General features: G+C 52.7%; 1 protein-coding gene across 1 annotated transcript in view; it reads left to right on the forward strand.

Annotated features, from left to right (window-relative positions):
* LOC142295983 (spermatogenesis-associated protein 7 homolog) overlaps positions 1-25,911 on the forward strand; it is a 246,500-nt gene that overhangs the window by 185,261 nt on the left and 35,328 nt on the right. The window contains exons 8-9 of the mRNA XM_075339138.1: positions 22,084-22,161; positions 22,362-22,419. Coding sequence (XP_075195253.1) covers positions 22,084-22,161; positions 22,362-22,419 — 136 coding nt within the window. The remainder of the gene's footprint in view (positions 1-22,083; positions 22,162-22,361; positions 22,420-25,911) is intronic.

Raw genomic sequence — 25,911 nt, forward strand, 5'->3', positions numbered from 1 at the left:
GATATCTTTGAGAAATGGCTTTCTCCTTGCCACTGTTCCATAAAGGCCAGATTTGTGCAGTGTACGACTGATTGTTGTCCTATGGACAGACTCTCCCACCTCAGCTGTAGATCTCTGCAGGTCATCCAGAGTGATCATGGGCCTCTTGGCTGCATCTCTGATCAGTCTTCTCCTTGTTTGAGATGAAAGTTTGGCTGGACGGCCGGGTCTTGGTAGATTTGCAGTGGTATGATGCTCCTTCCATTTCAGTATGATCACTTGCATGGTGCTTCTTGGGATGTTTAAAGTTTTGGAAATCTTTTCATAACCAAATCCGGCTTTAAACTTCTCCACAACAGTATCACGGACCTGCCTGTTGTGTTCCTTGGTCTTCATGATGCTCTCTGCGCTTTACACAGAACCTTGAGACTATCACAGAGCAGGTGCATTTATACGGAGACTTGATTACACACAGGGGCTTATATTTATCATCATCAGTCATTTAGGACAACATTGGATCATGCAGAGATCCTCAATGAACTTCTGGAGTGAGTTTGCTGCACTGAAAGTAAAGGGGATGAATAATATTGCACGCCCCAATTTTCAGTTTATTATTTTTTATAAAAGTTTAAAATAAGCAATAAATTTCGTTCAACTTCACAATTGTGTCCCACTTATTGTTGATTCTTCACCATAATATTACAATTTTTATCTTTATGTTTGAAGCCTGAAATGTGGGAAAAGGTTGAAAAATTCAAGAGGGCCGAATACTTTTGCGAGGCAGTGTAGATTTGTGACAAATCTGCACCCAAAAAACGCATCAAGAACACAGTGTGTGCACACAGCTTTACAGACTCTGTTTCTTCACACATTCAGCTTTGATGTGATCTATAGCCATATATCAGCTGAGGGGGGTGTCGCGGGCGGGGAGGAGGGTGTCAGCACACCGCGCTCACCCCTTCTGCTCGGGTCCGGCAGCTGCTCCTGGTGGCTCGAGCCGTAGGCCGGATCCCGGGGTTTCTCGAGCGACACTCCTCGCCCGTGAGTGAAAGGGGGTTGTTTGGGGTGTTGGGATAATGTCCGTGACGCCACCCATGGTTGTGGTGATGTGTAGCACCACCGCTGCTCAATGCGGGGATCCCGGGGATGGTGATGGGGGAGCAGCCAGGTGTTGTGTTGCCCCTCCGTGGGTAGGGGTTGGTGATCCCGGGGCCCGGTGATGGCTTGTGAGGTGCAGGGCCTGGTGGGCGCAGGGACGCGGGGGCAGCGCTGTGCCTTGCGGCACTATGGTACTCACTCAGCCTGAGACTTGGACACAGTTTGTACGGTAAACCAAACGGCTGGTAGGACGGTCCCACAGACGGCTGCTTTGCTTCCCCGGTAGGTGACGGTGATGTCCCTCTTCCTTGCACCTGTATGTACGGATGGTTGCGATGGGTCCCCACCGGTAACCCGCTCCCCGGCTTCAAGCTGGGCCGGAGGAGCACTACACTTTGCCCGCAGGTGCTGGCCCTCAGAGACTGGTGCCCTGGCGGTGGCGGTGCCTCTGTTGTACAGGTTGGACTGTTGCCTTTTATCGGGACTTGGTTGTTGGGGGAATCTACGTCCCCTTCACTGACGGATTCGGCAAATTTGGCGACTCCTAGCCTTGCCGGGGTCCGAGAGGCCCCTGCCCTGGTGCTGACTGTCTTTCGGAACACTGCTCCAGACCACCGGGCACACAGCCAACGGGGTCCTTCCAGGAACTTCCAAACGGTCCCCCTCCGGACAGTCACCGCCGTCGCTGACCTTGCTGTTCTGGCCCTGCACAAAGCTGGACCTTCAGGCTCTCCTTCCTTCTTGTCACCTCACTTGCTTTCCTCCTTTACCACTTCTTTCTCTCCTCACTTTCACTTAGGTGTTTACACTTGCCCTCCCTGGGCTCTAACTCGATGTTTACTCAAGCCCTGCCTGGGCTAATCCGCCTGACACTTCCTGCCTCCAGAGCTGCGAGCTCCTTGGTGGACGGAGCCAACCGCCTGGCCCACCCCCTGGTGTGCATCAACAGACTCCTGGAGGAAGGCAACAAGGATTTCTGGTTAGCAGATGTGCCTACCTGGAGTGTGGGGTGTGGTGGTGTTGTAACCTGTGTCCCCTGGCTTGCCCAGGGCAACACATTCCCCCTTAGCAAAATGCAGACCGTCCGCGGGCTGCCGTCCTACACCGGTTTTATTTTTCTGTAAAAAGGGGATAACAAGGTTAAACATAACATAAATACATTTTTATAAACTTCTTCCCAAGACGGGGGGCACATTTACTTTTAACGTTGCAACGGTGTACGGTTACGGTTTCCGCTCTCTCCCACCCAAGTAACCTGGCCCTGATGCTGCCCCTAAAACCCAGGCAGCACCCCTTGACCCACAGTCCAGCACACGGTACCCGAGCGGGATCTGTCCTTCCCCTCCAGAGGGTAGCCACCGGTTCCTTTGGTGGCTGGGCCCTGGCCTGCTCTGCTCAGGGCCCTCCCTCCAACCTGCCTCTCCGGAGGCGGCCTGCGGAAACGGTAACGGTACCCAACATATTTACAAGCCACTAACGTTTGTGGTTGCCCTGCAGAGTTCACGGGCTTGTCCATAGATAGTTCCCATGCATAAACTTTTAACGGTCCCCACGGGGACAACGGTGCCGGCTCCAGCCGGTTGCAAATCAACAACAAATCAGGTGACTTCTTCGGATCATTTTCATTATTGGCAAACTTTCAAAAACTTTTCAAACAAGCACACAACACTCTTTTACATTTGCGGACCCCTCTTACTCATAGAACGGTCTCCCTGTACCTAAGTGGGGGTCTACCTAGGTTGGAACGGGTGGACCTTCGGAGCCCGGTGTCAGTGGTGCTAGATAGTGGGGTAGAGGGAACAATCGGTTCCTCCTCCCTGCTATAATGTGGAGCAGGCGGAGGTGCAGGGGAGCTGGGTGCAGGTTCATCCCTGGGCACTGGCATTGGTTCTGGCTCACGGTTAACCGCTTCCACTACTTCTTCATCCACGGGTTGTGGGAACAGTATCACTGGAAGGATCACCGCGCCGTTCTGTGTAGGCCAGTTTGCTGGGAAGTCACCCATTACAGTGTGGATTACCTCTGCTGCCTTCTCCACTGGTGGAGGAACCGGTACTTCAGCCTCTGCCTTCAACGCTGGGGGGCATTTTTTTAGATGGTCTCGGGAAACTGTTGCCAGGGTGCTCCCTTGGTCACGACTGATCTGGTAGGTCTTCCCATCTCCCCATTCTGTGGGTTGTATGACGTAAGGGACTTGCTCCCACTGATCATCCAGCTTGTGGGCTTTTCTCTTTCGTTTCAGTACCACATCTCCTGGCTGGAAAGGACCTGCGGGCGCCTTCTGATTGAACCGGTGCTCTTGCTGTTCTCGACTTCGACTGAGGTTTTTCTCCACATACTCCTGGATTTGCCGGTACTGTGCCCTCCTCCGACTTTCCCACTCTGCCGTTGAAGGGAGTGCTTCCGGGGCCTCCAACCCCATCTCCAGATCCACCGGCAGGCGGCCAGGCCGAGCCCTCATCAGATATGCCGGGGTGCACTTCGTCGAGCTGGACGGGATATTATTGTACATGTCGACCAAGTCGGGCAACTTTTCCGGCCACATGTTCCGTTCTTCCAGCGGCAGCGTCTTGAGGAGTCCCAGGACCAAGTGGTTCATTTTCTCGCACATGCCGTTGGTTTGGGCGTGGTACGGGGTGGTCCGAATCTTCTTGCAGCCGTACAACTGGCAGAATTCGTGAAACACTTCTGCTTCAAAAGCCGGGCCTTGGTCTGTCAGCACCTTCTCGGGGTACCCGTGGGGTCGGCAGAAATAAGCCTGGAACGCTCGAGCAGCGGTTCGACCAGTTAGGTCCTTAACAGGGACGACCACCATAAATCTTGAATAGTGGTCTACCATGGTCAATGCATAGGTGTATCCACTTCGGCTAGGGGTGAGCTTGACATGGTCCAGGGCGACCAGCTCCAGCGGCTGATGGGTAACGATGGGATGTAATGGTGCCCTCTGGCTAGTCTCGTCCTTTCTCCTCAATGTACAAGGACCGCACTCTCGGCACCAGGCTTCCACCGATTCCCGCATCCCACTCCAATAGAACTGCTCCCTCAACAGCATCTCCAGCTTTTTCCACCCGAAGTGGCCAGCACCATCATGGTATGCCCGCAGGACAGTAGCGACCTCAGCTTGAGGGACGATCAACTGGCATATTTTCTCATGGGTTTTTGGGTTGATCAGCTCACGGCACAGCCTTCCTTGGTGTAGGTAGAGCCGTTTTCGTTCTTTCCACAAGCGTTGAGCTTCGGCTGGAGCGCTAGGGTCCATTCCCATGGCGCCCTGTTCCACCAGAGTCTTGACAAGGCGGACAGCCGGCGCTTGGTCCTGGGCGTTCTGCCACTCTTGACTGGGCCGCGGGTCCAGATCCACCCTTTGCTGACACACTTGTACCCTCTCAGCAGGCGGCTGGTGAAACGCAGGCAACTCAATCTCCTCGAGGTCGTCATCCTCACACCCCTCTTCTGACAAATGGGGCATCCGGGAGAGTGCATCTGCATTGATGTTGACACGACCAGCTCGGTACTTTATGGTGAAATCATAGTTGGCTAACCGGGCTACCCACCGCTGCTCCAGCGCGCCCAACTTGGCCGTGTTCAGGTGAGTCAGCGGATTGTTGTCCGTGAATGCGGTGAACTTTGCTGCCGCCAAATAGTGCCGGAACCGCTCCGTGATAGCCCACACCAACGCCAGTAGCTCGAGCTTAAAAGAGCTATAGTTCTCAGGGTTCCTTTCGGTCGGCCGGAGTTTTCGGCTGGCGTAGGCAATCACCTTCTCCTTTCCATCCTGGACCTGGGAGAGGACCGCTCCTAGCCCCACGTTACTGGCGTCCGTGTGGAGGATGAATGGGCGCCCGTAGTCAGGGTACGCCAGGACCTCTTCTCCGGTCAGGGCCGCCTTCAGCTGGCAAAAGGACTCCTCATGCTTGTCCTCCCACGACAGTGGGGCTCCGACGGGTTTACCACCTTTGGTCTGTCCCACGAGGAGATCTTGCATGGGGGCGGCCATCTTCGTGTACCCCTTTATAAAGCGCCGATAGTACCCCACCAGACCCAGAAACTGCCTTACTTCTCTCACTGTAGTGGGCCTCGGCCAGCTTTGGATGGCAGTGATCTTCTCAGGGTCGGGGGCGACACCATCCGCACTCACCACGTGCCCTAGATATTGCACCCTGGGTTTCAGCAGATGGCATTTTGAGGGCTTCAACTTCATCCCGTACTTGGCAAGGGACGCGAACACCTCGGCCAGGTGTTCCAGATGGGCTTCATACGTCTGGGAATAAACAATCACATCATCCAAATACAGCAGGACGGTCTCGAAGTTTAAATGTCCCAGACAGCACTCCATCAGCCGTTGGAAGGTCCCGGGGGCATTGCACAGCCCAAACGGCATGCTATTGAATTCGCAGAGCCCCATCGGGGTGGTGAAGGCGGTCTTCTCCCGGTCCTCTGGGGCCACGGCCACTTGCCAGTATCCGCTGGTGAGGTCAAGGGTCGAGAAGTAGTTTGCAGTTCTTAGTGCAGCCAAAGATTCTTCAATACGAGGCAATGGATAGGCATCTTTATGGGTTATCTGGTTGATCTTCCGGTAGTCCACACACATCCGCATGGTACCATCCTTCTTCTTGACCAGTACCAACGGAGCGGCCCAGGGACTACAACTGTCCCGAATAACCCCTGCCTCCTTCATATTCTTCAACATATCTTTGGCACACTGGTAATGTGCAGGGGGAATAGGTCTATACCTCTCTTTGATAGGGGGATGTTCACCCGTGGGAATGTGGTGTTGGACCCCCTTGATCTGCCCAAAGTCTAGGGGGTGCTTACTGAAAACCTGTTCGTACTCCTGCACTACTCTGTGTACCCCCGCCCTGTGATGTGTAGGGGTATCATCAGTGCCCACATGTAGCTGTTGGTGCCACTCCTTGGTGTCCCCCTGGTGTGGGGAAGTGCTGGTGGTAGGTGGGAGTGTGGATGGACTGGCTTCCTGGATAGTGTGAGGGTCCAGGGTGAGCAGCTTGGCAATGGTGGCATACCGGGGGAGCCTGACTTCTTCCTCCCCACAGTTCAACACTCTCACGGGCACTCTCCCTTTCTTCACGTCTACCACCCCTCGGGCGGCTACTACAGTGGGCCAGTGCTCGGAAGGCATGGGCTCCATCATCGCAGGGTAGTCACGCCCCTGAGGCCCTACTGCTGCCCTACACCAGATCATCATCTCACTCCTAGGGGGCACAGTCAATGGAGCAACATCCATCACTCGCACTCCACCAATCTCCCCTCCGGTTGAGCTTACATGCTGGCGGTACATCAGGGCGCGGATCTCACGCTGCACAGCCCTCTGCCGGCTCCCCGCCGCCGTGGCGGCTAGCTGTTGCAATAGGTTCAACACATCAGCCATGCAGTGTTCCATCACATTGGTTCCCAGCACTATTTTCGGGTTATGATCACTAGGCTCATTCATGATCACAATCATACCCTGGTGTTGCAGTTCAGCCTGCCCCACTGTCATAGCCACCTGTTTATACCCCACCTGGGTCAATGGAAGTCCATTAGCGGCAATCAAATTTATACTATTGTCTGGAGGCGCCAGCTCGTCTGTGGCCCAATATCGCTGATACAACGTGTACGGTATGGTAGTTACCTGTGATCCAGTGTCCAAGAGAGCCATCACTGGTATGCCGTCCACAGCCACGGGGATGATGGGGCGGGCCCCGACATATCGGTCTCGCCAGTCCGGGGGGTCACGGTGTTCTACTCCTGAGGATTGGCCCGGGGCCCCAGGGGTTGCTCGTTTAACGGGCACTGTCGGTAATAATGGCCCGGCTTACGGCACTTGTAGCAGATTGGAGGTCTGCTCCGCGGGTTGTTAGCGCTTCTCCGCTGCATCCAGGGAACATCTTCGGGACTGTCAGCAAGCTGTATCTGTGCTGGAGGCTGGGATCTGGTCAGAGGTTGTAGCGCAGCAAGGATCTTGGCAAGGTCTCCGTCCAGGCGACGGACCTGGGCTGCCAGTTCTTCCACGGTGCTGCTCGAGGCTGCAGGTATTAAGGAGGTTGGTTTGGCTGGGGCCGCCACAACGGGAGCTGTCTCAACGGGCCACGGGACGGGTTCCAGAGCTTCAGCAGCTGGGGGCTGTAGTGCTTTGATAGCCCGCTCCTTTAACACAGCAAAGTCCACATCATGGTGTTCCAGGGCCCACAGCCGGAGTTGTTTACGATCCTCAGGGGACCTCATCCCCTGCGCAAATTGCTCCACTAACATCTTGTTGCTATCCGCCTCATTAATAGAGTTCACCCGCTTCAGCGTGCGGAGGGCGGTCTGCAGACGTAGAGCATAGTCCCGAATGCTATCCCCAGCTCGTTGCCGGCACTGGTAAAACTGCATCCTCAGCTCAGCTTCAGTCCGGGTCTCGAAGGCAGTCTGTAGCTTCTCGAAGATGGTGGCTACAGAGAGCCGGTCCCCCTCGGCCCAGGTCTCCGCTTCCTGCTCCGCCGCACCGGTTAACTGGCCTAGCACTATCGCTGCACGTTGCTTATCAGTCAGGGGGTACAGCTCTGGCAACGGGTTAAGCTTGTTCCGGAAGGCCTGTAAGGCATCCGGTTTCCCGTCATACTGCGGTAGCCAGGCAGCTCCGGGCGCATAGGGCAAGGAAAACGGCATGACCTGAGCAAGCGCGGGGGCCGCGGCACCTCCCGCCGGTCCGGCCGGGACCTGGGCAGGCCCATTCCCATCCGCGGGTGCCGCTGCGGCTGCGACCACTGCTCCTCCAGCGGCTCCGTCGGGCGCAGACATCTTGTTTCCGTCCCCCTTAGCTCTTTCCGGCCCCTCCTCTCTCGGGGCGGGGTTTTGGCCTTCGCGCCTCTACTGCTCGAGAAGACGCTCGAGCGGGAACTTTTCGCGCCAAAGATGGCGGCTTCTGAAATTTTCCTGCCGGATACCTCCGGCGGTAACAAGGCGCACCTCTACCAGACGGCAGAGCGGTAAGATCCTGTTCGTGACGCCAAGTTGTCGCGGGCGGGGAGGAGGGTGTCAGCACACCGCGCTCACTCCTTCTGCTCGGGTCCGGCAGCTGCTCCTGGTGGCTCGAGCCGTAGGCCGGATCCCGGGGTTTCTCGAGCGACACTCCTCGCCCGTGAGTGAAAGGGGGTTGTTTGGGGTGTTGGGATAATGTCCGTGACGCCACCCACGGTTGTGGTGATGTGTAGCACCACCGCTGCTCAATGCGGGGATCCCGGGGATGGTGATGGGGGAGCAGCCAGGTGTTGTGTTGCCCCTCCGTGGGTAGGGGTTGGTGATCCCGGGGCCCGGTGATGGCTTGTGAGGTGCAGGGCCTGGTGGGCGCAGGGACGCGGGGGCAGCGCTGTGCCTTGCGGCACTATGGTACTCACTCAGCCTGAGACTTGGACACAGTTTGTACGGTAAACCAAACGGCTGGTAGGACGGTCCCACAGACGGCTGCTTTGCTTCCCCGGTAGGTGACGGTGATGTCCCTCTTCCTTGCACCTGTATGTACGGATGGTTGCGATGGGTCCCCACCGGTAACCCGCTCCCCGGCTTCAAGCTGGGCCGGAGGAGCACTACACTTTGCCCGCAGGCGCTGGCCCTCAGAGACTGGTGCCCTGGCGGTGGCGGTGCCTCTGTTGTACAGGTTGGACTGTTGCCTTCTATCGGGACTTGGTTGTTGGGGGAATCTACGTCCCCTTCACTGACGGATTCGGCAAATTTGGCGACTCCTAGCCTTGCCGGGGTCCGAGAGGCCCCTGCCCTGGTGCTGACTGTCTTTCGGAACACTGCTCCAGACCACCGGGCACACAGCCAACGGGGTCCTTCCAGGAACTTCCAAACGGTCCCCCTCCGGACAGTCACCGCCGTCGCTGACCTTGCTGTTCTGGCCCTGCACAAAGCTGGACCTTCAGGCTCTCCTTCCTTCTTGTCACCTCACTTGCTTTCCTCCTTTACCACTTCTTTCTCTCCTCACTTTCACTTAGGTGTTTACACTTGCCCTCCCTGGGCTCTAACTCGATGTTTACTCAAGCCCTGCCTGGGCTAATCCGCCTGACACTTCCTGCCTCCAGAGCTGCGAGCTCCTTGGTGGGCGGAGCCAACCGCCTGGCCCACCCCCTGGTGTGCATCAACAGACTCCTGGAGGAAGGCAACAAGGATTTCTGGTTAGCAGATGTGCCTACCTGGAGTGTGGGGTGTGGTGGTGTTGTAACCTGTGTCCCCTGGCTTGCCCAGGGCGACACAGGGGGGCTCACAAAAAGACAGCTAAAAGTGTTACACCGCCTCCCATTGGATCATCAGTATGCGTTCACTGACAGATTCTAGGTTAACTCATTCTGCAGCCAGCAAGAGACAGAGGCTATAGAAGGCAAACGGGGAAAAGTTTTTTATTAAACCCAATTACAATTTTTTTTATTTTTTTAGCCAAAATTCCTTGCATTTATGTAAAAGAAAAAAAAAGTCCCCAAAAGTGGACACCCCCTTTAAGGGAACCTTACAATTCTATCAGGTTTTAAACTTGCAATAAACCATTGAACTGTCCATCTATAATATATAGGATCAGTGATCTCCAGCCATTGCAAACCTACTTCTACAGACTGTCAGGATATGCTGGGAGTTGTAGTTAAATAATCGGCCATGTCTGGGCTCGCATGGAGTCACATACAGGGTGATTAATTAGCGCCGCGCAGAGTACAGCTAAGAATGTGTAATGATGTGTCAAATCCCTTCAATTCTCGCTCCGCCGCGTTATTGTTTCCTTGTAACGAGCTCAGTTCATAATACGAAATTACAGTCAGTAAACAAGATAATAAAACAGGAGAATAGCCGAGTAGTTTGGTGACACATTGTAACGCTGCCAGCGCCGATAACTCACAGGACTGTGCCTGGCGTATACACAGCAGGCGGCAGCGCGTGCCTACTGAGTACCAGACCGGCCAGGACTAGGGCTACTCTATAGGCACCTTACTTCCAATTTGGAGGTCTCAAGGCCCCGTCACACACAGAGATAAATCTTTGGCAGATTTGTGGTTGTAGTGAAATCATGGACATATTGTTCCATTTGTACACAGCCACAAACCTGGCACTGATTGTCCACAATTTCACTGCAACCACAGATCTGCCACAGATTTATCTCTGTGTATGACAGGGCCTTAAAGGCCACTTTACACGCAACAATATCTCTAACGAGATGTCGCTGGGGTCACGGAATTGATGACGCACATCCGGCCTTGTTAGCGACGTCGTTGCGTGTGACACGTACGAGCGACCGCTAACGATCCCAAATACTCACCAAATCATTGATTGTTGACACGTCGTTCATTTTCATAATATCGTTGCTGGTGCTGGACGCAGGTTATTCTGTCTCTTCCTAGAAGCTGTGAATCCCAACCGCTCTAATTATCAGTCCCTTAGATAACTGTATGATTGTACTCACTCTTCAAAGCATCAACAGATAGTTTTAACTCAGCCCAACGATGACTTGTAGAAAGACCAGGAGAAATGTTGTAGTTTTCTTCTAGAATTGTCATGATTGACTCCTGGCTCAGCTGGAGCTGAGCCTTTTTTTTTAGTTTCACTTCTGATGCTGGTCATGTTAGGGGTTAATCCTTCCTACCTCGTTCTGGAGGTCAGGCTGCTTTATTAGGGCACTGTTTCTCTTGGACTTCGCCAGTGATACTTCTGGCTCTGCTGTGTTTTGCTCTTGAGTGACCTGTTGTCTGCCCTGCCCCCTCATGACCTCTGTGTTCACCTGACCTGTTAACCTCCTCTGTTGTCTGTTTCCATCAGTGTCTCTCCCGCTGACTCCCTGTTCGTTCCTTATCTGTTTACCTTTATTCTGTCTTGTCTTCCCACTCCCCCTCGCTTCTAGGCTCTGATTTCCCGGCTACTGACTATTTGCTTCCCTCTGACTACGTTTAGACTTTGCCCTTGTGTACTTACAAGACCTCATGTTGTGACACGGCTTTCTGACGATTCTACTGCCATCTGGTGGGCTTGACTAGTATTACCTCTGCTAGGGAATTCCCTGCTCATACGTTTCGTCCACTTTTACGCCCCCTAGTGGTTTACCAGCTAACTACCTTCTCAGATAGTTTCAGGAATCCTCTCAGTCCCACATCACTGCGCTGTACTGCTATTGTACATCTTAGAGTTCAGTGTGACAAGAATCTTGTATTAAGTGCAAAGTAAAGGCAGGTGAAAAGGAATAATCTGTACAGGGTTGTAGACATGTCTTCAGCAATGGTTCCTCTCTAGACTAAACTGAAGGAGAAGGGAGGAGCTTTCTTTACAGAAGCCGACTAAGGGAGGAACATAGGGACAAAATTCACACAGTCTTAATCTACCTAGTAACAATAAGGAATTTCCTGATAGGAGGAAAAATATACAATGCAAGAAATATAAACAACACGTTCCCATTCATGGGACACAACACAGGTTGTTTGTCGTTCCTGAGGCAGTACACATCGCTACGCGTGACACCCCAGGAATGAGGAACAACAACGTTCCTGCGTCCTCTGTCAACAAGGTGGGTGTGTCGTTAATGCGGCTGCTCTCCGCCCCTCTGCTTCTATTGGCGGGCCGCTGTGTGACGTCGCTGTGACGCCGCACGAACCTCCCCCTTAAAAAGAGGTTGTTCGCCGCCCACAGCGACGTCGTTAGGAAGGTAAGTCCGTGTGACGCGCCTTAGCGATAACGACGGGGGCGGGTGCTTTCACGAGCAACATCGCTAGCGATGTTGCGTGTAAAGCAGCCTTTATTCTAATCAATTCTACCCCTTAATCCTTAAAGGGATTCTCCGACACCGCTCCCTTCTCTTTGGGAAGGTGAGCAGCACTGATGATGTTATGTTGGCAGATGCCAGGACATGTGCATGATTGGCAGGTGCCAACCAAGGTCCATATCCATGACGTTGCGATGACGGATGCCTGCCAGGATGCCAGCGAAACGTAAAGAGCTGCTCAACCTCCGGATGCAGAAGTTATTGGTGCCTTAGAACTCTTTTAAGGAAATAATCTGCGAACAAATGTCCATGTTTTCTGGCCTGAGGGGATGGAGCATAAAATTCTTTGAGCACACACTAATTTCTCCAACTGTCCAGGAGAAGTGTGAATGCAGGGGAAGTTAGGATTTCATTGACAAATGTCACTTGTCATGTGTCCCTTAATCTGCAGCCGTATTGTGGACGAAGTGGCTTGCAGGAGGATATGCAAACCAGAAGTGGCTTTACAAAGAGCAAAAATCACATAGTTACATAGGTTGAAAAAAGCCCTCGGTCCATCTAGTTCACCATATAGTTCCTCCACAAATTTTGTCACTAAATTATTTATAATCAGCAATGTTGTGTACTGAGGAAATCCTCCAGCCCTGATATACAAGCTGTTATAGTATCTGCCATTACTACCTCTTGTGGTAGGGTATTCCACAGTCTGACTGCTCTAACTGTAAAGAACCCTTTCCTATTTAGCTGCCGGAATCGCTTTTCTTCCACTCGCAGTGAGTGCCCCCTGCTCCTTAGTATTGTCTTTGGAAGAAATAAGTCATGTGCCAGTCCTTTATATTGACCACACAAGTATTTATACATATAAATGAGATCTCCTCTGAGACGTCTTTTTTCTAAGCTAAACATATCTAAGTTTTCCAACCTCTCATCATACGGGAGGCCTCCATTCCTTGTAATAGTCTAGTTGCCCGCCTTTGAACTGACTCTAATTTCTGAATGTCTGTTTTAAAATGTGGAGCCAAAACTGGATCCCATATTCCAGATGTGGCCTTACAAGTGATTTATAGAGGGGTAACAATACATTGGGATCACGGGATCTAATCTCTCTTTTTATACACCCTAAAATCTTGTTTGCTTTAGCAGCTGCTGCCTGACATTGAGTGCTGCTGCTCAGCTTATTTGTAATGAGAATACCCAAGTCCTTCTCCTGTTCTAGGGATTACTCCATCCTAGGGGCATTACTTTACATTTATCAACATTAAATCTCATTTGCCAAGTGTGAGGTAAATCCGGAGATATGACGATAAATCATGACATTCAAGTCATGTCAGGAAGCCCTCTCCTGGTGTCACCCCCCCCCTTCCCTTCACACAACTGGTTTAGCAACAAATCCATGGCCATGTCCTGTGATATGGAAATTAGGTGGCTTGAGGACAATGGACACAGGATGACTCCCTGCCGTCACCCTGTAGTGGGGGCTGCTAGCTAGTTAGCAAGGCTATGGAAATAGCCAGACAGAACGACTCCAGTAAAAAATGGTTCATATCTCGCAAGCCATATTTCCGATAAATATGGCAACCATAAAAATGGTGTCTCCGCATGTGGACGATGCCGGCACACCCTTTTTATGGGAGCAGGACATTGGGAAATGCCCCAGGCGTGATATCAGCCAATGGGGAACTGGCAGACAGGTCATGAGTCCCCTCGTTCTGTAGCTAAATTCATAGCTGTCACAATGAGAGCATTGGCGTCCGCCTACGACGCTCCCAGGCAAAGTTATGGCCAATATCCCCTTTGCTGGATAATTCTGATCCATGCAGGGGGAGTGGCAGTGCTTCCCTGTGAGGTCACTAAGGTAGGAGGGGACCTGGATCTGCCCAGGTTGATAACCCTACTTCGGCCATTTTCCAGCGTTCTTCTGCTCGGGGGCCTGGTTGGGAAAGACCTGTGAGAGAGTTCCTGGAAACCTGGTCTACAGCGCCCCCCTGTGGCCAGACGCACAAGGTAACTGATTGAATTGCATACCTGTTGTAAACCATGCTTTATCTGTAACTGTACTCTGACATAACTGTATATTCTGTAGATTCCCTATTGTATATATTGTAGTTTCTAGTGTGCTTTAGGCGATTAAATTATATAATTAATCTTGGGCTGTTCTGTTATCTCGATCTTGAATCCCACGTCTGTGTGTTCGGCTAATAGTTACCGTGAAGCGGTTGGTGGCAGCGAGTTGTGCCAAGGATTATTGTGGGGAGGCCAGTGAGATTCGGGAAGATATTATATATTCCGCCCGCGGAGGTCGGGGGAATATATACCCTACTCTCACCGGGGACCCTTCAATAATCGGCATAAGTAGTATAGCGGCCTCCTTGCTTATTGTCGGGCAATTCCATAATTGGCCTGACTATAAGAGGGGCGCTAGAGAGCGCGTCACGTGCTCTGTCTGTCGGTCGGGAGGTATAAAGGAGGGTTGACTCCTGCTTGTTACCCCCCGATTGTGACGTACTGGTAGCCAGCGCGGGGGATTTCTGAGTGACCCCCCCGGTGGTTTGTGACATATTGGTGGCATAGCGGTGGGATCGAGATAATAGTGTGTGTGAGTGTGAGACCCATACTCACAGACACTAAAGACTGCCTGCAGCAGCTGTGGCTGCTGGGGTCTTCAGACCAGCTCAACACTAGAGTGTCAGAGTGCAGATACTGTAAGGTGTGTGGAGGCATCAGGTGTCAGTTCTGTGTCAGTGACCAAAGTCTGCAACAATGGCTGATAGCACCAGGAGCAAAGCCAAAGGAATGGCCGATGCTCAGGCCAGAGACGATGAGGAGGTTGCCCACGAGTCCTCCAGGAGCTCGACGCCTGAAAACCGTTCTGCAGAGGACAGCGCACAAGCTGGCAATTATGGACAAGATGAGGAGGAGCTCGCCCAAGGTTCCTCAACGAGCCAGATGCCAGCCCTCCGCTCTGCAATGGACAGTGAAGCACCAGGCTCCGCAGCGGGCCGCAGATCACCACGTGCCATTCCACCGAGCCTGGGAGGCTCGGATAGCCTTCTTCAAATGGCTATGGCCCTACTCCAGGCTGGAGACCGGGAGGGCTACCAGGCACTCCTGGCAGAGCGCAGGGCAGCGTGTGAGGCTGAGGCTGCGGAGCGGCAGGCAGAGCGGCAAGCAGCGCGTGAGGCTGAGGCTGCGGAGCGGCAGGCAGCGCGTGAAGAGCGCCAGGCAGAGCGTGACTACCAGCTGCAGCTAGCTCAGCTCCGGCCCTCATCAGCCGCACGTGACCTTCAAGACACCAAACTTCCAAAGGTCCGTGTTGAGGACTTCCCAGTGCTGGAGAAGGATGGAGACTTGGACTCTTTCTTGACTGCTTTTGAACGGACTTGCTTGCAACACCATCTGAACAAGGACCAGTGGGCCAAATACCTGACCCCCCGTTTAAGGGGTAAGGCCCTGGATATCCTTGGGGACTTGCCTGCTGAGGCAGATCAGGGCTACGACACCATCAAGCGGGCCCTGATCCAACAGTACAACCTCACTCCAGAGTCCTACCGCAAGAAGTTCCGGAGCCTACAGAAGGGACCAAAGGACTCCTGGGCTGACCACCGGCGGGCACTTGCCCGAGCTGCCGACCACTGGACCCAAGGCCTGCAGCTTTCCACCGGACCGGAGATCCTGGACTTGTTCATCACGGAGCAACTCTTGTGGAACTGCCCTGAGGATCTCCGCCAGTTCATCCGAGACCAGAAGCCAAAGGGGTCCACGGCTACAGCTGCCCTTGCCGATGACTACACCAACAACCGGGCCCCTGAGGCCAGGAGAGCGGCCACCAGCAGCACCTGGAGAGGGGGTAAGATGAATTCTGCGACTGCCCCACCTGCCCCTAGACTGCAGGGGGTGTCCCCCTCAACTCCCCTCTCCAGGCCCGTGGCAGAGCCAAGACGGTGCCACCAGTGCAACCTACCTGGACACTTCAAGGCCATGTGCCCTCAGCGTCCCAAGGCCCCGGCTCCGTCCCCGTCCCAAGGGCCGCCCAAGGTGTATTGTGTGGGTGGGGGTGGTGGTAGGTCCCTGGACAGCTTCCAACCTGTCACCGTCGGCCGGTCTGTGACCATAGGACTGCGAGACAGCGCCTCGGAGGTGACTCTGGTGCGGCCTGAGATGGTGTCCCCCCAAGACTTGATCCCTGGAAAAACCCTCGCTGTCTCCGGGATTGGAGGCATTGACCCGGCGCTGCCTGTTGCTGACATTTATGTGGACTGGGGCGCAGGGCGAGGGGTGAGGGAGGTGGGGGTAACTGATCGGATCCCTGCAAACGTGCTACTTGGGACAGATTTGGGGCAGATAACCTCCCAGTTTGGGCCCCAACCAAGGGCTGAACCGTCAGCCCGTACTGACATGACTCCTAACAATGTTAATGTGTTATCTATGAATGATGTAAGGGAGGAGGGAGTGAACTCTGATATTTCTGCTTGCACAGACACCATAGACACACACACAGCTGCAGCTGTGACAGGGGAGGGGGTCAGAGAAAGGTGTGACAATGCCTCTACAAGTAACCAGCCTGTGAGCTGGGATCTGTTGCCCTCTGCAGGGATAAGCAGAGAGCAGGGTGCTGCAGGGGGAGGACCAGTGTGTGGGGTGGGGGCTACCACAGCAAATGTGGGGTCCCCAGAGATTTCACAGCGGGGTTCTGTTGCTGCAGGGGGGGAACAGGCAGGTGAGATTGGGGCCAGTCCAGGAGCGGAAGTGCTCCCAGGTAAGATCTCGGTGCATGGTTCCCCCACAACCGGGGTGTCAGGAAGCCAGGTAGGTCTGCCTGAACCGGCGACTTGGTCAGGAACGGAGGAGGAGCAGGCACGACCCACGGTCGCAGCGGCTGTGGCCGCTGTCACCCGCAGTGGGAGTGCTGGAAGCCAAGGGGCCTCCCGGAGGTCCGATAGCTCTTCCCCTTCTGACCAAGTGGCAGCCGAGTCAGGTGGAGGCCAGGACACAGGTCCCGGGGTACTGACTGAAGATGTGACAGTCTCGTCGATTCTGGCCACATCTAGTCAGGGGTTTCAGGCAGCGTTAGAAGCTGACGACAGCCTGAAAGCTCTTAAGGAGCAGGCGGCACAGCCTCCCTCGGACTCGGACCCGGAGCGAGTGGTCTGGGACCAAGGACGGCTGTACCGGGCCACGGTCCAGCAGGGTTCACCGGAGGCGTGGCCCAGGGACCGACAGTTAGTGGTACCCTATCCGTTCCGGACGGAGTTGTTGCGGATCGCACATGAGATTCCGATGGCCGGACACCTAGGGATCGCTAAGACCAAGGCCAGGTTAAACCAGCATTTCTACTGGCCAAAAATGGGGGCCGATGTGGCTGCCTACTGCCGTTCGTGTGAAACCTGTCAGAGAGTGGGGAAGGCGGGGCCACGCCCCAAAGCCCCACTGGTATCTCTGCCACTCATCGATGAGCCTTTCAGGAGGGTGGCTGTGGATCTGGTCGGCCCGCTGGCCATCCCCAGCAGCTCCGGGAAACGCTTCATACTGACGGTAGTGGACTATGCCACCCGGTACCCAGAAGCAGTGGCCTTGTCGTCCATTCGGGCTGACAAGGTGGCCACCGCATTGCTGGAGATTTTCTCCCGAGTGGGTTTTCCCCAGGAAATGCTCACTGACCGGGGGACCCAATTCATGTCCCAGCTGATGGAGGCCCTCTGTAAGCAAGTCCAGGTGCGACATCTGGTGGCCAGCCCGTACCATCCACAGACTAATGGCCTGTGCGAGCGGTTCAATGGCACCTTAAAGCAGATGCTTAGGATGTTGGTCGACTCCCATGGGCGTGACTGGGAGCGGTATCTCCCACACCTGTTATTTGCTTACCGGGAGGTTCCACAGGCCTCAACAGGATTCTCACCGTTTGAGCTCCTGTACGGGCGACGTGTGCGGGGCCCCCTGGCTCTGGTGAAAGAGGCTTGGGAAGGGGATTTGGCCACCCCTGGAGTGTCGGTTATCGAGTATGTCATGCGCTTCCGGGACAAAATGCAGGCCTTGACGCAACTGGTACACGACAATATGGCTCAAGCCCAGGCCGATCAGAAGCGTTGGTACGACCAGAACGCTTGTGAGAGGACCTACCAAGTGGGTCAAGAGGTGTGGGTACTGGTCCCCGTACCACAGGACAAGCTTCAGGCAGCCTGGGAAGGCCCATACCTCGTGTACCAGCAGCTCAACCCTGTGACGTACCTGGTCACCCTGGACCCTGCCCGTGGAAGGCGGAAGCCCTTCCATGTGAACATGATGAAGGCACATCATGAGCGGGAGGCATGTGCACTCCCTGTGTGCAACCTGCCCGAGGAGGGAGAAGCGGAAACCCTCTTGGATATGCTAGCCCAGGTTAGGGCAGGCGGATCCATTGAGGATGTGGAGGTTGGCCACCAGCTCTCGGAGGACCAACGGTCCCAGCTGTGGGCCACCCTACACCCCTTCCGGGGGTTGTTTACCAACCAGCCCGGAAGGACTGACTTGGCTGTCCATCACGTGGACACTGGGGATCATCCCCCGATCCGGCGTTCAGCATATCGGGTCTCCCTGGAGGTGCAGCAACACATGCGCCAGGAGATTGACGAGATGCTGAAGCTGGGGGTGATCCAGGCATCCAACAGCGCTTGGGCCTCGCCTGTAGTCCTCGTCCCTAAGAAGGACCGAACCACTCGGTTCTGCGTGGACTACAGGGGGCTCAATGCTGTCACGGTCGCCGATGCGTACCCAATGCCACGCATCGATGACCTGCTCGATCAGTTGGCCGGGGCTCAGTACCTGACCATCATGGATCTGAGCCGGGGATATTGGCAGATCCCCCTGACTCGCAAGGCCAGGGAACGCTCTGCCTTTATTACCCCATTTGGACTGTACGAGTCCACGGTGATGCCATTCGGGATGAGGAATGCCCCTGCCACTTTCCAGCGGATGGTCAACACCCTGCTCAAGGGACTTGAAGGGTACGCGGCCGCGTACCTGGATGACATTGCCGTCTTCAGTCCCACCTGGGAGGACCACCTAGAGCATCTAGCACAGGTGCTCAGGCGGATCCACCGGGCAGGTTTGACCATCAAGCCGGGAAAGTGTCAGCTGGCCATGAGCGAGGTCCAGTACCTCGGTCACCGGGTAGGTGGGAGAACACTGAAGCCCGAGCCTGAGAAAGTGGAAGCCATCGCATCCTGGCCCACCCCCAGGACCAAGAAGCAGGTGATGTCCTTCTTGGGGACCGCTGGGTACTATAGGAGGTTTGTTCCATGCTATAGTAGCCTGGCAAAGCCCTTGACGGACCTCACCAAGAAGAAGCTGCCCTCTGCAGTCGATTGGACAATGGACTGCGAGACAGCCTTCCGGGCCCTAAAGGACGCCCTGTCCAGCCCGCCCGTGCTACAGGCAGCCGACTTCACGCGGCCGTTTGTAGTACAGACCGACGCCAGTGACTTCGGCCTCGGTGCGGTGCTCAGCCAGGTGGACTCTGCGAGCCAAGAGCACCCAGTCTTGTACCTGAGCAGGAAGCTGTTACCAAGGGAAGTTGCCTATTCCACGATGGAGAAGGAGTGCCTGGCCATAGTGTGGGCCCTGCAGCGTCTGCAACCCTATCTATACGGGCGCCACTTCATCGTGGAGACGGACCACAATCCCCTCAGCTGGTTGCACACCGTCTCTGGGACGAATGGGCGATTGTTGCGATGGAGCCTTGCGCTCCAGCAATACAACTTCACCATTCGCCACAAAAGGGGCCGTGACCACGGTAACGCAGACGGGCTGTCCCGACAAGGAGAGGTCGCGGACGGGCGCACGGGGGAACACCGGAGTGTGCTGCCCCCTAGCGCCCTCAAAAGGGGGGAGGTGTGAGGTAAATCCGGAGATATGACGATAAATCATGACATTCAAGTCATGTCAGGAAGCCCTCTCCTGGTGTCACCCCCCCCCCTTCCCTTCACACAACTGGTTTAGCAACAAATCCATGGCCATGTCCTGTGATATGGAAATTAGGTGGCTTGAGGACAATGGACACAGGATGACTCCCTGCCGTCACCCTGTAGTGGGGGCTGCTAGCTAGTTAGCAAGGCTATGGAAATAGCCAGACAGAACGACTCCAGTAAAAAATGGTTCATATCTCGCAAGCCATATTTCCGATAAATATGGCAACCATAAAAATGGTGTCTCCGCATGTGGACGATGCCGGCACACCCTTTTTATGGGAGCAGGACATTGGGAAATGCCCCAGGCGTGATATCAGCCAATGGGGAACTGGCAGACAGGTCATGAGTCCCCTCGTTCTGTAGCTAAATTCATAACTGTCACAATGAGAGCATTGGCGTCCGCCTACGACGCTCCCAGGCAAAGTTATGGCCAATATCCCCTTTGCTGGATAATTCTGATCCATGCAGGGGGAGTGGCAGTGCTTCCCTGTGAGGTCACTAAGGTAGGAGGGGACCTGGATCTGCCCAGGTTGATAACCCTACTTCGGCCATTTTCCAGCGTTCTTCTGCTCGGGGGCCTGGTTGGGAAAGACCTGTGAGAGAGTTCCTGGAAACCTGGTCTACAGCGCCCCCCTGTGGCCAGACGCACAAGGTAACTGATTGAATTGCATACCTGTTGTAAACCATGCTTTATCTGTAACTGTACTCTGACATAACTGTATATTCTGTAGATTCCCTATTGTATATATTGTAGTTTCTAGTGTGCTTTAGGCGATTAAATTATATAATTAATCTTGGGCTGTTCTGTTATCTCGATCTTGAATCCCACGTCTGTGTGTTCGGCTAATAGTTACCGTGAAGCGGTTGGTGGCAGCGAGTTGTGCCAAGGATTATTGTGGGGAGGCCAGTGAGATTCGGGAAGATATTATATATTCCGCCCGCGGAGGTCGGGGGAATATATACCCTACTCTCACCGGGGACCCTTCAATAATCGGCATAAGTAGTATAGCGGCCTCCTTGCTTATTGTCGGGCAATTCCATAATTGGCCTGACTATAAGAGGGGCGCTAGAGAGCGCGTCACATGCTCTGTCTGTCGGTCGGGAGGTATAAAGGAGGGTTGACTCCTGCTTGTTACCCCCCGATTGTGACGTACTGGTAGCCAGCGCGGGGGATTTCTGAGTGACCCCCCCGGTGGTTTGTGACACCAAGTGTCTGGATGGATCTTCTAAAGTATGTTTTTTAGTAAGTTGCTTTGGAATTTACTAAAGAAGGCATTCGAGCTTCATAAAAAAAAGTATTAAATTGTTCCTCTGCCTTACAATTTGGATATGAATAGCCGATCCTAGAATTCTGGACTATAATATTATACAGTGTGTCCACCCATATCCTGTCCACCGCCATTAACTAGAGAACGGCGGCAGCTATAGGCATAGAAGTGGTGTCTAGGTATAGTAAAGTAGCCATGCGCTGCACAATGAAACCACCTATAGCGCCACCTGGTGAAAAACAACAGAGTTACCATTTTTATCTCGAAAACGGAACGAGATAGAGAAAAATAAGTGAATTACAAAGTTGTAGGGCATCATCAATTCAATACGAATCGACACCTTGCATACAGAAATGCTATGATTAGAACGTGTAAAACTCACAAGGCTGCGGACGTGAAGCCATACCTCATGGAGACCTTCCTACAAGTCATTGGGTATAGTGGCTGTGTGGAGCGGCCTCCACGCTCACCTGACCTGACACCATTGGACTTCTTTCTGCGAGGTCACATCAAACAGCAGGTATATGCGACACCTCCAGCAACATTGCAGGACCTACGACGACGTATCACAGATGCTCGTGCAAACGTGTCACCTACCATATTGCACAACGTGCAGCAAGATACAGTATGCTGTGCAGAGTCCAGATGTGCATTACAGCTGACGGGGGCCACTTTGAGCATCAAAGTTAAATGAGTGCCATATGCGTGACCAGCATTCAATGTTTGGGGGGTCATGGGTGTCATATCATAGCATTTCTGTATGCAAGGTGTCAATTCATATTGAATTGATGATGCCCCACAATTTTTGAATTCACTTATTTTCTCTATCTCGTTCCGAGATAAAAATGCTGTTTTCCACCAGGTGGCGCTATAGGTGGTTTCATTGCGTTGCGCATGACTACTTTACTATACCTAGACACCACTTCTATGCCTATAGCTGCTGCCATTCTCAAGTTAATGGCGGTGGACAGGATATGGGTGGACACACTGTATGTAAGAAATTATAAAACCTTGCACCAAAAACAAACTGGTGCCAACCTGCCATTCCTCCATTGTACTGAGACTTTCCTATTTACAGGGAAGAAGACTTGAAATATCTCCGTTTTCTTCAAGACCTCACAGATGACATAATATTAAGAGGCTGCAAATCTGATAGGTGAGAATATATATAATATAAAACTTTGTCCTTTCACTTTTTGTTGCCTATACTCCATGAAAATCATGCTAATAGATTTCTGCAGCTGTTCTGTCCCTCTCCCCCATGCTTTACACTGAACCTCTGATTGCAAAGGACAATCTACTTCAGTATCTTAAGGAAATATCTTATATGATCAAATCATCTTATTCCATCTTCAGTGCCACAGAGCTTGTGTTTCAAGATCACCTTCACCGAAAGGATCCAAGCATTGACGAGGTAAGAAATCAGATTTTCTAGCTTTCTATGTGATCTTGTTGTTGTCTGACATCAGTGGTAAAGACAGGATTTTGTTTTTGGTGTAGCAGACATTAAATTCGATAGAGAACTTATCTTGTTCTTAAATTGGTATGGAGGCAGGTTCATGTCAAGTTGCCCAACCACGTTGGGTACATGGCGTCCATACGGAGACACAATGGCTGCCTATTATATTAATATATTTATACAACAGACAATTATTGTAATTTTTTCAGCTTTTAACTTCAATTTTAGATTTTCTTGTTATGATTGTTTGAGGATTGTAGGTTTCGATATTTTATTTTGAGCTACTGCCACAAAAAGGTGCTCAAAATGTCCAGCCAAAGATACCCCATTTGGAGGTGATTTTGGTGCCAGTGTTATTCTCGCTGGCAAGCAGCCTTGGAGGCAGGGCTGCCACTAGGAATTTCAGGGCCCCTGACTGGCATAATTTTGGGGCCCCCTTGAGACTCCACCCCAACACGGCGCCCTTGGGTTTGTAAGCCAATAACTGAAGCGTGAAGGGGCCCCCCTTCTGTTGGGGCCCCAGACTAGAGTCCTGTTTGTCCCTCCCTGGTGGCAGCCCTGTGGGAAGTCAGCGAACGTGCAGGGTGCGATAACTGTAATAAAGTGTCTACAATGAGAATGCAAAGACCACGTAAATGGTTCTATCCGAAATGTTTCAGGCCAAGCGCCTCCTGTCAATTGGGAACTGGGAATAGCTGTGAGCGGCTGCAGCGTTACACCTCGACCCGAGCAGCCCTCACAGAGGAAGACGAGGTCTCCCATGCTTGTTATTCTGTCTCTTCCTGTAGCAATGAATCCAACCGCTCTAATTATCAGTCCCTTAGATAACTGTATGATTTTACTCACTCTACGGCTTCCACGGATAGTGTTAACTCAGCACAACGATGACTTGTAGGAAGACAAGGAGAAATGCTGTAGTTTTCTTCTAGAATCTTGTATTAAGTACAAAGTAAATGCAGGTGAAAAGGAATAATCTGTACAGGGTTGCAGACATGTCTCTTCAGCAATGGTTTCTCTAGACTAAACTGAAGGAGAAGGGAGGAGCATTCTATACAGAAGCCAACTAAGGGAGGTACATAGGGACAAACTTCATACAGTCTAATCTACCTAGTAACAATAAAGGAATTTCCTGATAGGAGGGAAAAATATGCAATGCAAGAATTACATACAACAGGTTGTTCCCATTCATGGAACACAACACTCCCCGTCTGAAATCATATGATTTCACAAGTCCTTCTACGACATAAGGAGTCGATCTTGTCCCTCGATGTCACGAAACCTGTAACGAGATAAGAGACAACACAAAAAATGCAACGTAGTGCACTGAATTCAAGTCCATGCTTTGTTGATGACGCATTGTCCTTGCGTAAAAAATGAAAAAGTAGAAAAATGTTAAACATGAATTCAAGTTCAACAAACCCATCTTCAGATTGGGGAAGCTGCAAACATGCCAACTCTTCCTCCAACCCAATAATCCAACGGAAAAATTTTAATCCAAAAGGAAAAGTTCAAGGTTCAATTGGACACGGACAGTTGTGTCTCCGTACAGCAGGGGTAAGTAAAGGTACGCTCCCCGCCGTTGCAGTGTCCAACGACAAAGTTAGTTCATGTAACGTCCTCCTTTGGTAAAAGTAGCACGAGTTCGGTGACTGGACGAATCACACACATGTGCCAGCCGTGGCACGTTGAAGACTTGTAGTTGGTGAAACAGTGAGCGACGTGAATAAGACGAGCTACGGCTCGTACTGCAGATGACCAACTTGTGAAGCGCTTGAAGCGATGAGGTCTCAACTTCTGTTTTCATGGTACTGAAGTGTAGCGAGCGGAGACGACCGGTGTCATTTCCTTGTCAGATTCTGGTTCCACCAGCTCGTACATGTTGCCGGCGTAGTTATCGCAGGTCTCCTCGTATAAGATACTTGGAGGTGTCAGCCACATGTTGTCGCCGAGTTTGGATGCAGCAGTGAGTCTCGTTCCTCGGTCAGCTGGGTTTTGTTCGGTGGGAATGTGGTGCCACTGTTCAACATGATCTCTGTCGAGGATATTTTGCGTAATCTCGACAAAGCATTTCTCCATCTCTGGTTGTCTTTCCAAAGTGCGTTTTAGAGAGGAGGACCTTGCGGTTGCTTGCTGGGAGTTGTTTGGCAACCTTGGCCTTGGAGACCGAAAGGGTAATGGGGCTACCCAACTGTTAGAGTCATTTTGAGAGAACTCTTTATCCATAATCTTTATGAATTCTTTGTCTTCTCTCATCGAAGCCAATTTGTTGTCTTCATTTGTAGACTCGAACGCTGTTGACCCGAAGTCGTCATCCCAGAGATGATATGCGTCCGCGCAGTCGGGAGGCTGCTGTCACCACCTGGTGTCGCTCAGCCTCTCTTTCACCCCGTAGTGATGCGGACATGGTTGAAAGTGAGTGCCGCGACCGTTTGGGAGGATGTGCGTCTTGTAGGAGGAGATCGCGTCGGGACTTTTCACTTTGCCTACGCAGACGTTTCCTATGATCACCCAGCCTAAGTCGTAGCGCTGAGCGAATGGCGCATCGTGTGGCCCGTTGATGTGTTGGCGTACTTTGTGTAGCCGGAGGATGTCCCTTCCAATCAGAATCAGGATTTTTGCACTATGATCAAGAGGTGGGATCTTGCTGGCAATAGTTCTCAGGTGAGGGTGGTGAAGAGCTGCCTCTGGTGTTGGAATCTCTTCCCGGTTAGCCGGTATCTGGTTGCACTCGACGAGTGTCGGTAGAGGTATCTCTACGGTATTTTAAATAGATGTTACCACGAGACCACTGGCTCTTCTTCCGCAAGCTTCTGAGATGCCGCTGCAAGTACCTAGTGTATAAGGGTAGGTATTTCCTTTTAAGCCGAACAAGTCGAAGAGTTCAGACCTGGCAAGTGACCTGTTACTCTGGTCGTCCAGGATGCTGTACACCTTCACGGCCCTTTCTGGGTGACCTTTGGGATATACCCTTACTAGGCATATTTTCGCGCAAGACTTGTCCCAGAGATCTTCTCCGCAGACTGCGGTGCACGAGGAGGATACTGTGAGGTGGTTTGCAGCTTGGCCTGTACTCTCCCCGCCATGACTTGTGGTAGGAGAAGATGTAGGTGCAGGATCAGACTGAGATGGGTGCAGCGCTTGTACGTGATCTGTGCTGTCGCACTCCATGCACTTAATTGTAACCTTACAGTCCTTGGCAAGGTGTTCTGTAGAGGCACAACACCTGAAACATACCCCAAACCTTTTCAAGAGTTCCTTTCGTTCTTGAAGGGGTTTCTTCCTGAAGCCAATGCACTTCTTCAGGGGGTGTGGCAGTTTGTGAATAGGACATTGGCGGTTCGGATTTTCCGCCTTCCCGCCTTCAGTGCCATTGTCTGGTACTGACGGTGTAGGTGGTAGAACGTCGGTCTTCTTGACTGATACTGGGCCCCTACGTTTTCTGTCATT

Source organism: Anomaloglossus baeobatrachus, chromosome 3 (genome assembly GCF_048569485.1).
Source record: "Anomaloglossus baeobatrachus isolate aAnoBae1 chromosome 3, aAnoBae1.hap1, whole genome shotgun sequence".
In the NCBI taxonomy this organism is placed as follows: domain Eukaryota; kingdom Metazoa; phylum Chordata; class Amphibia; order Anura; family Aromobatidae; genus Anomaloglossus; species Anomaloglossus baeobatrachus.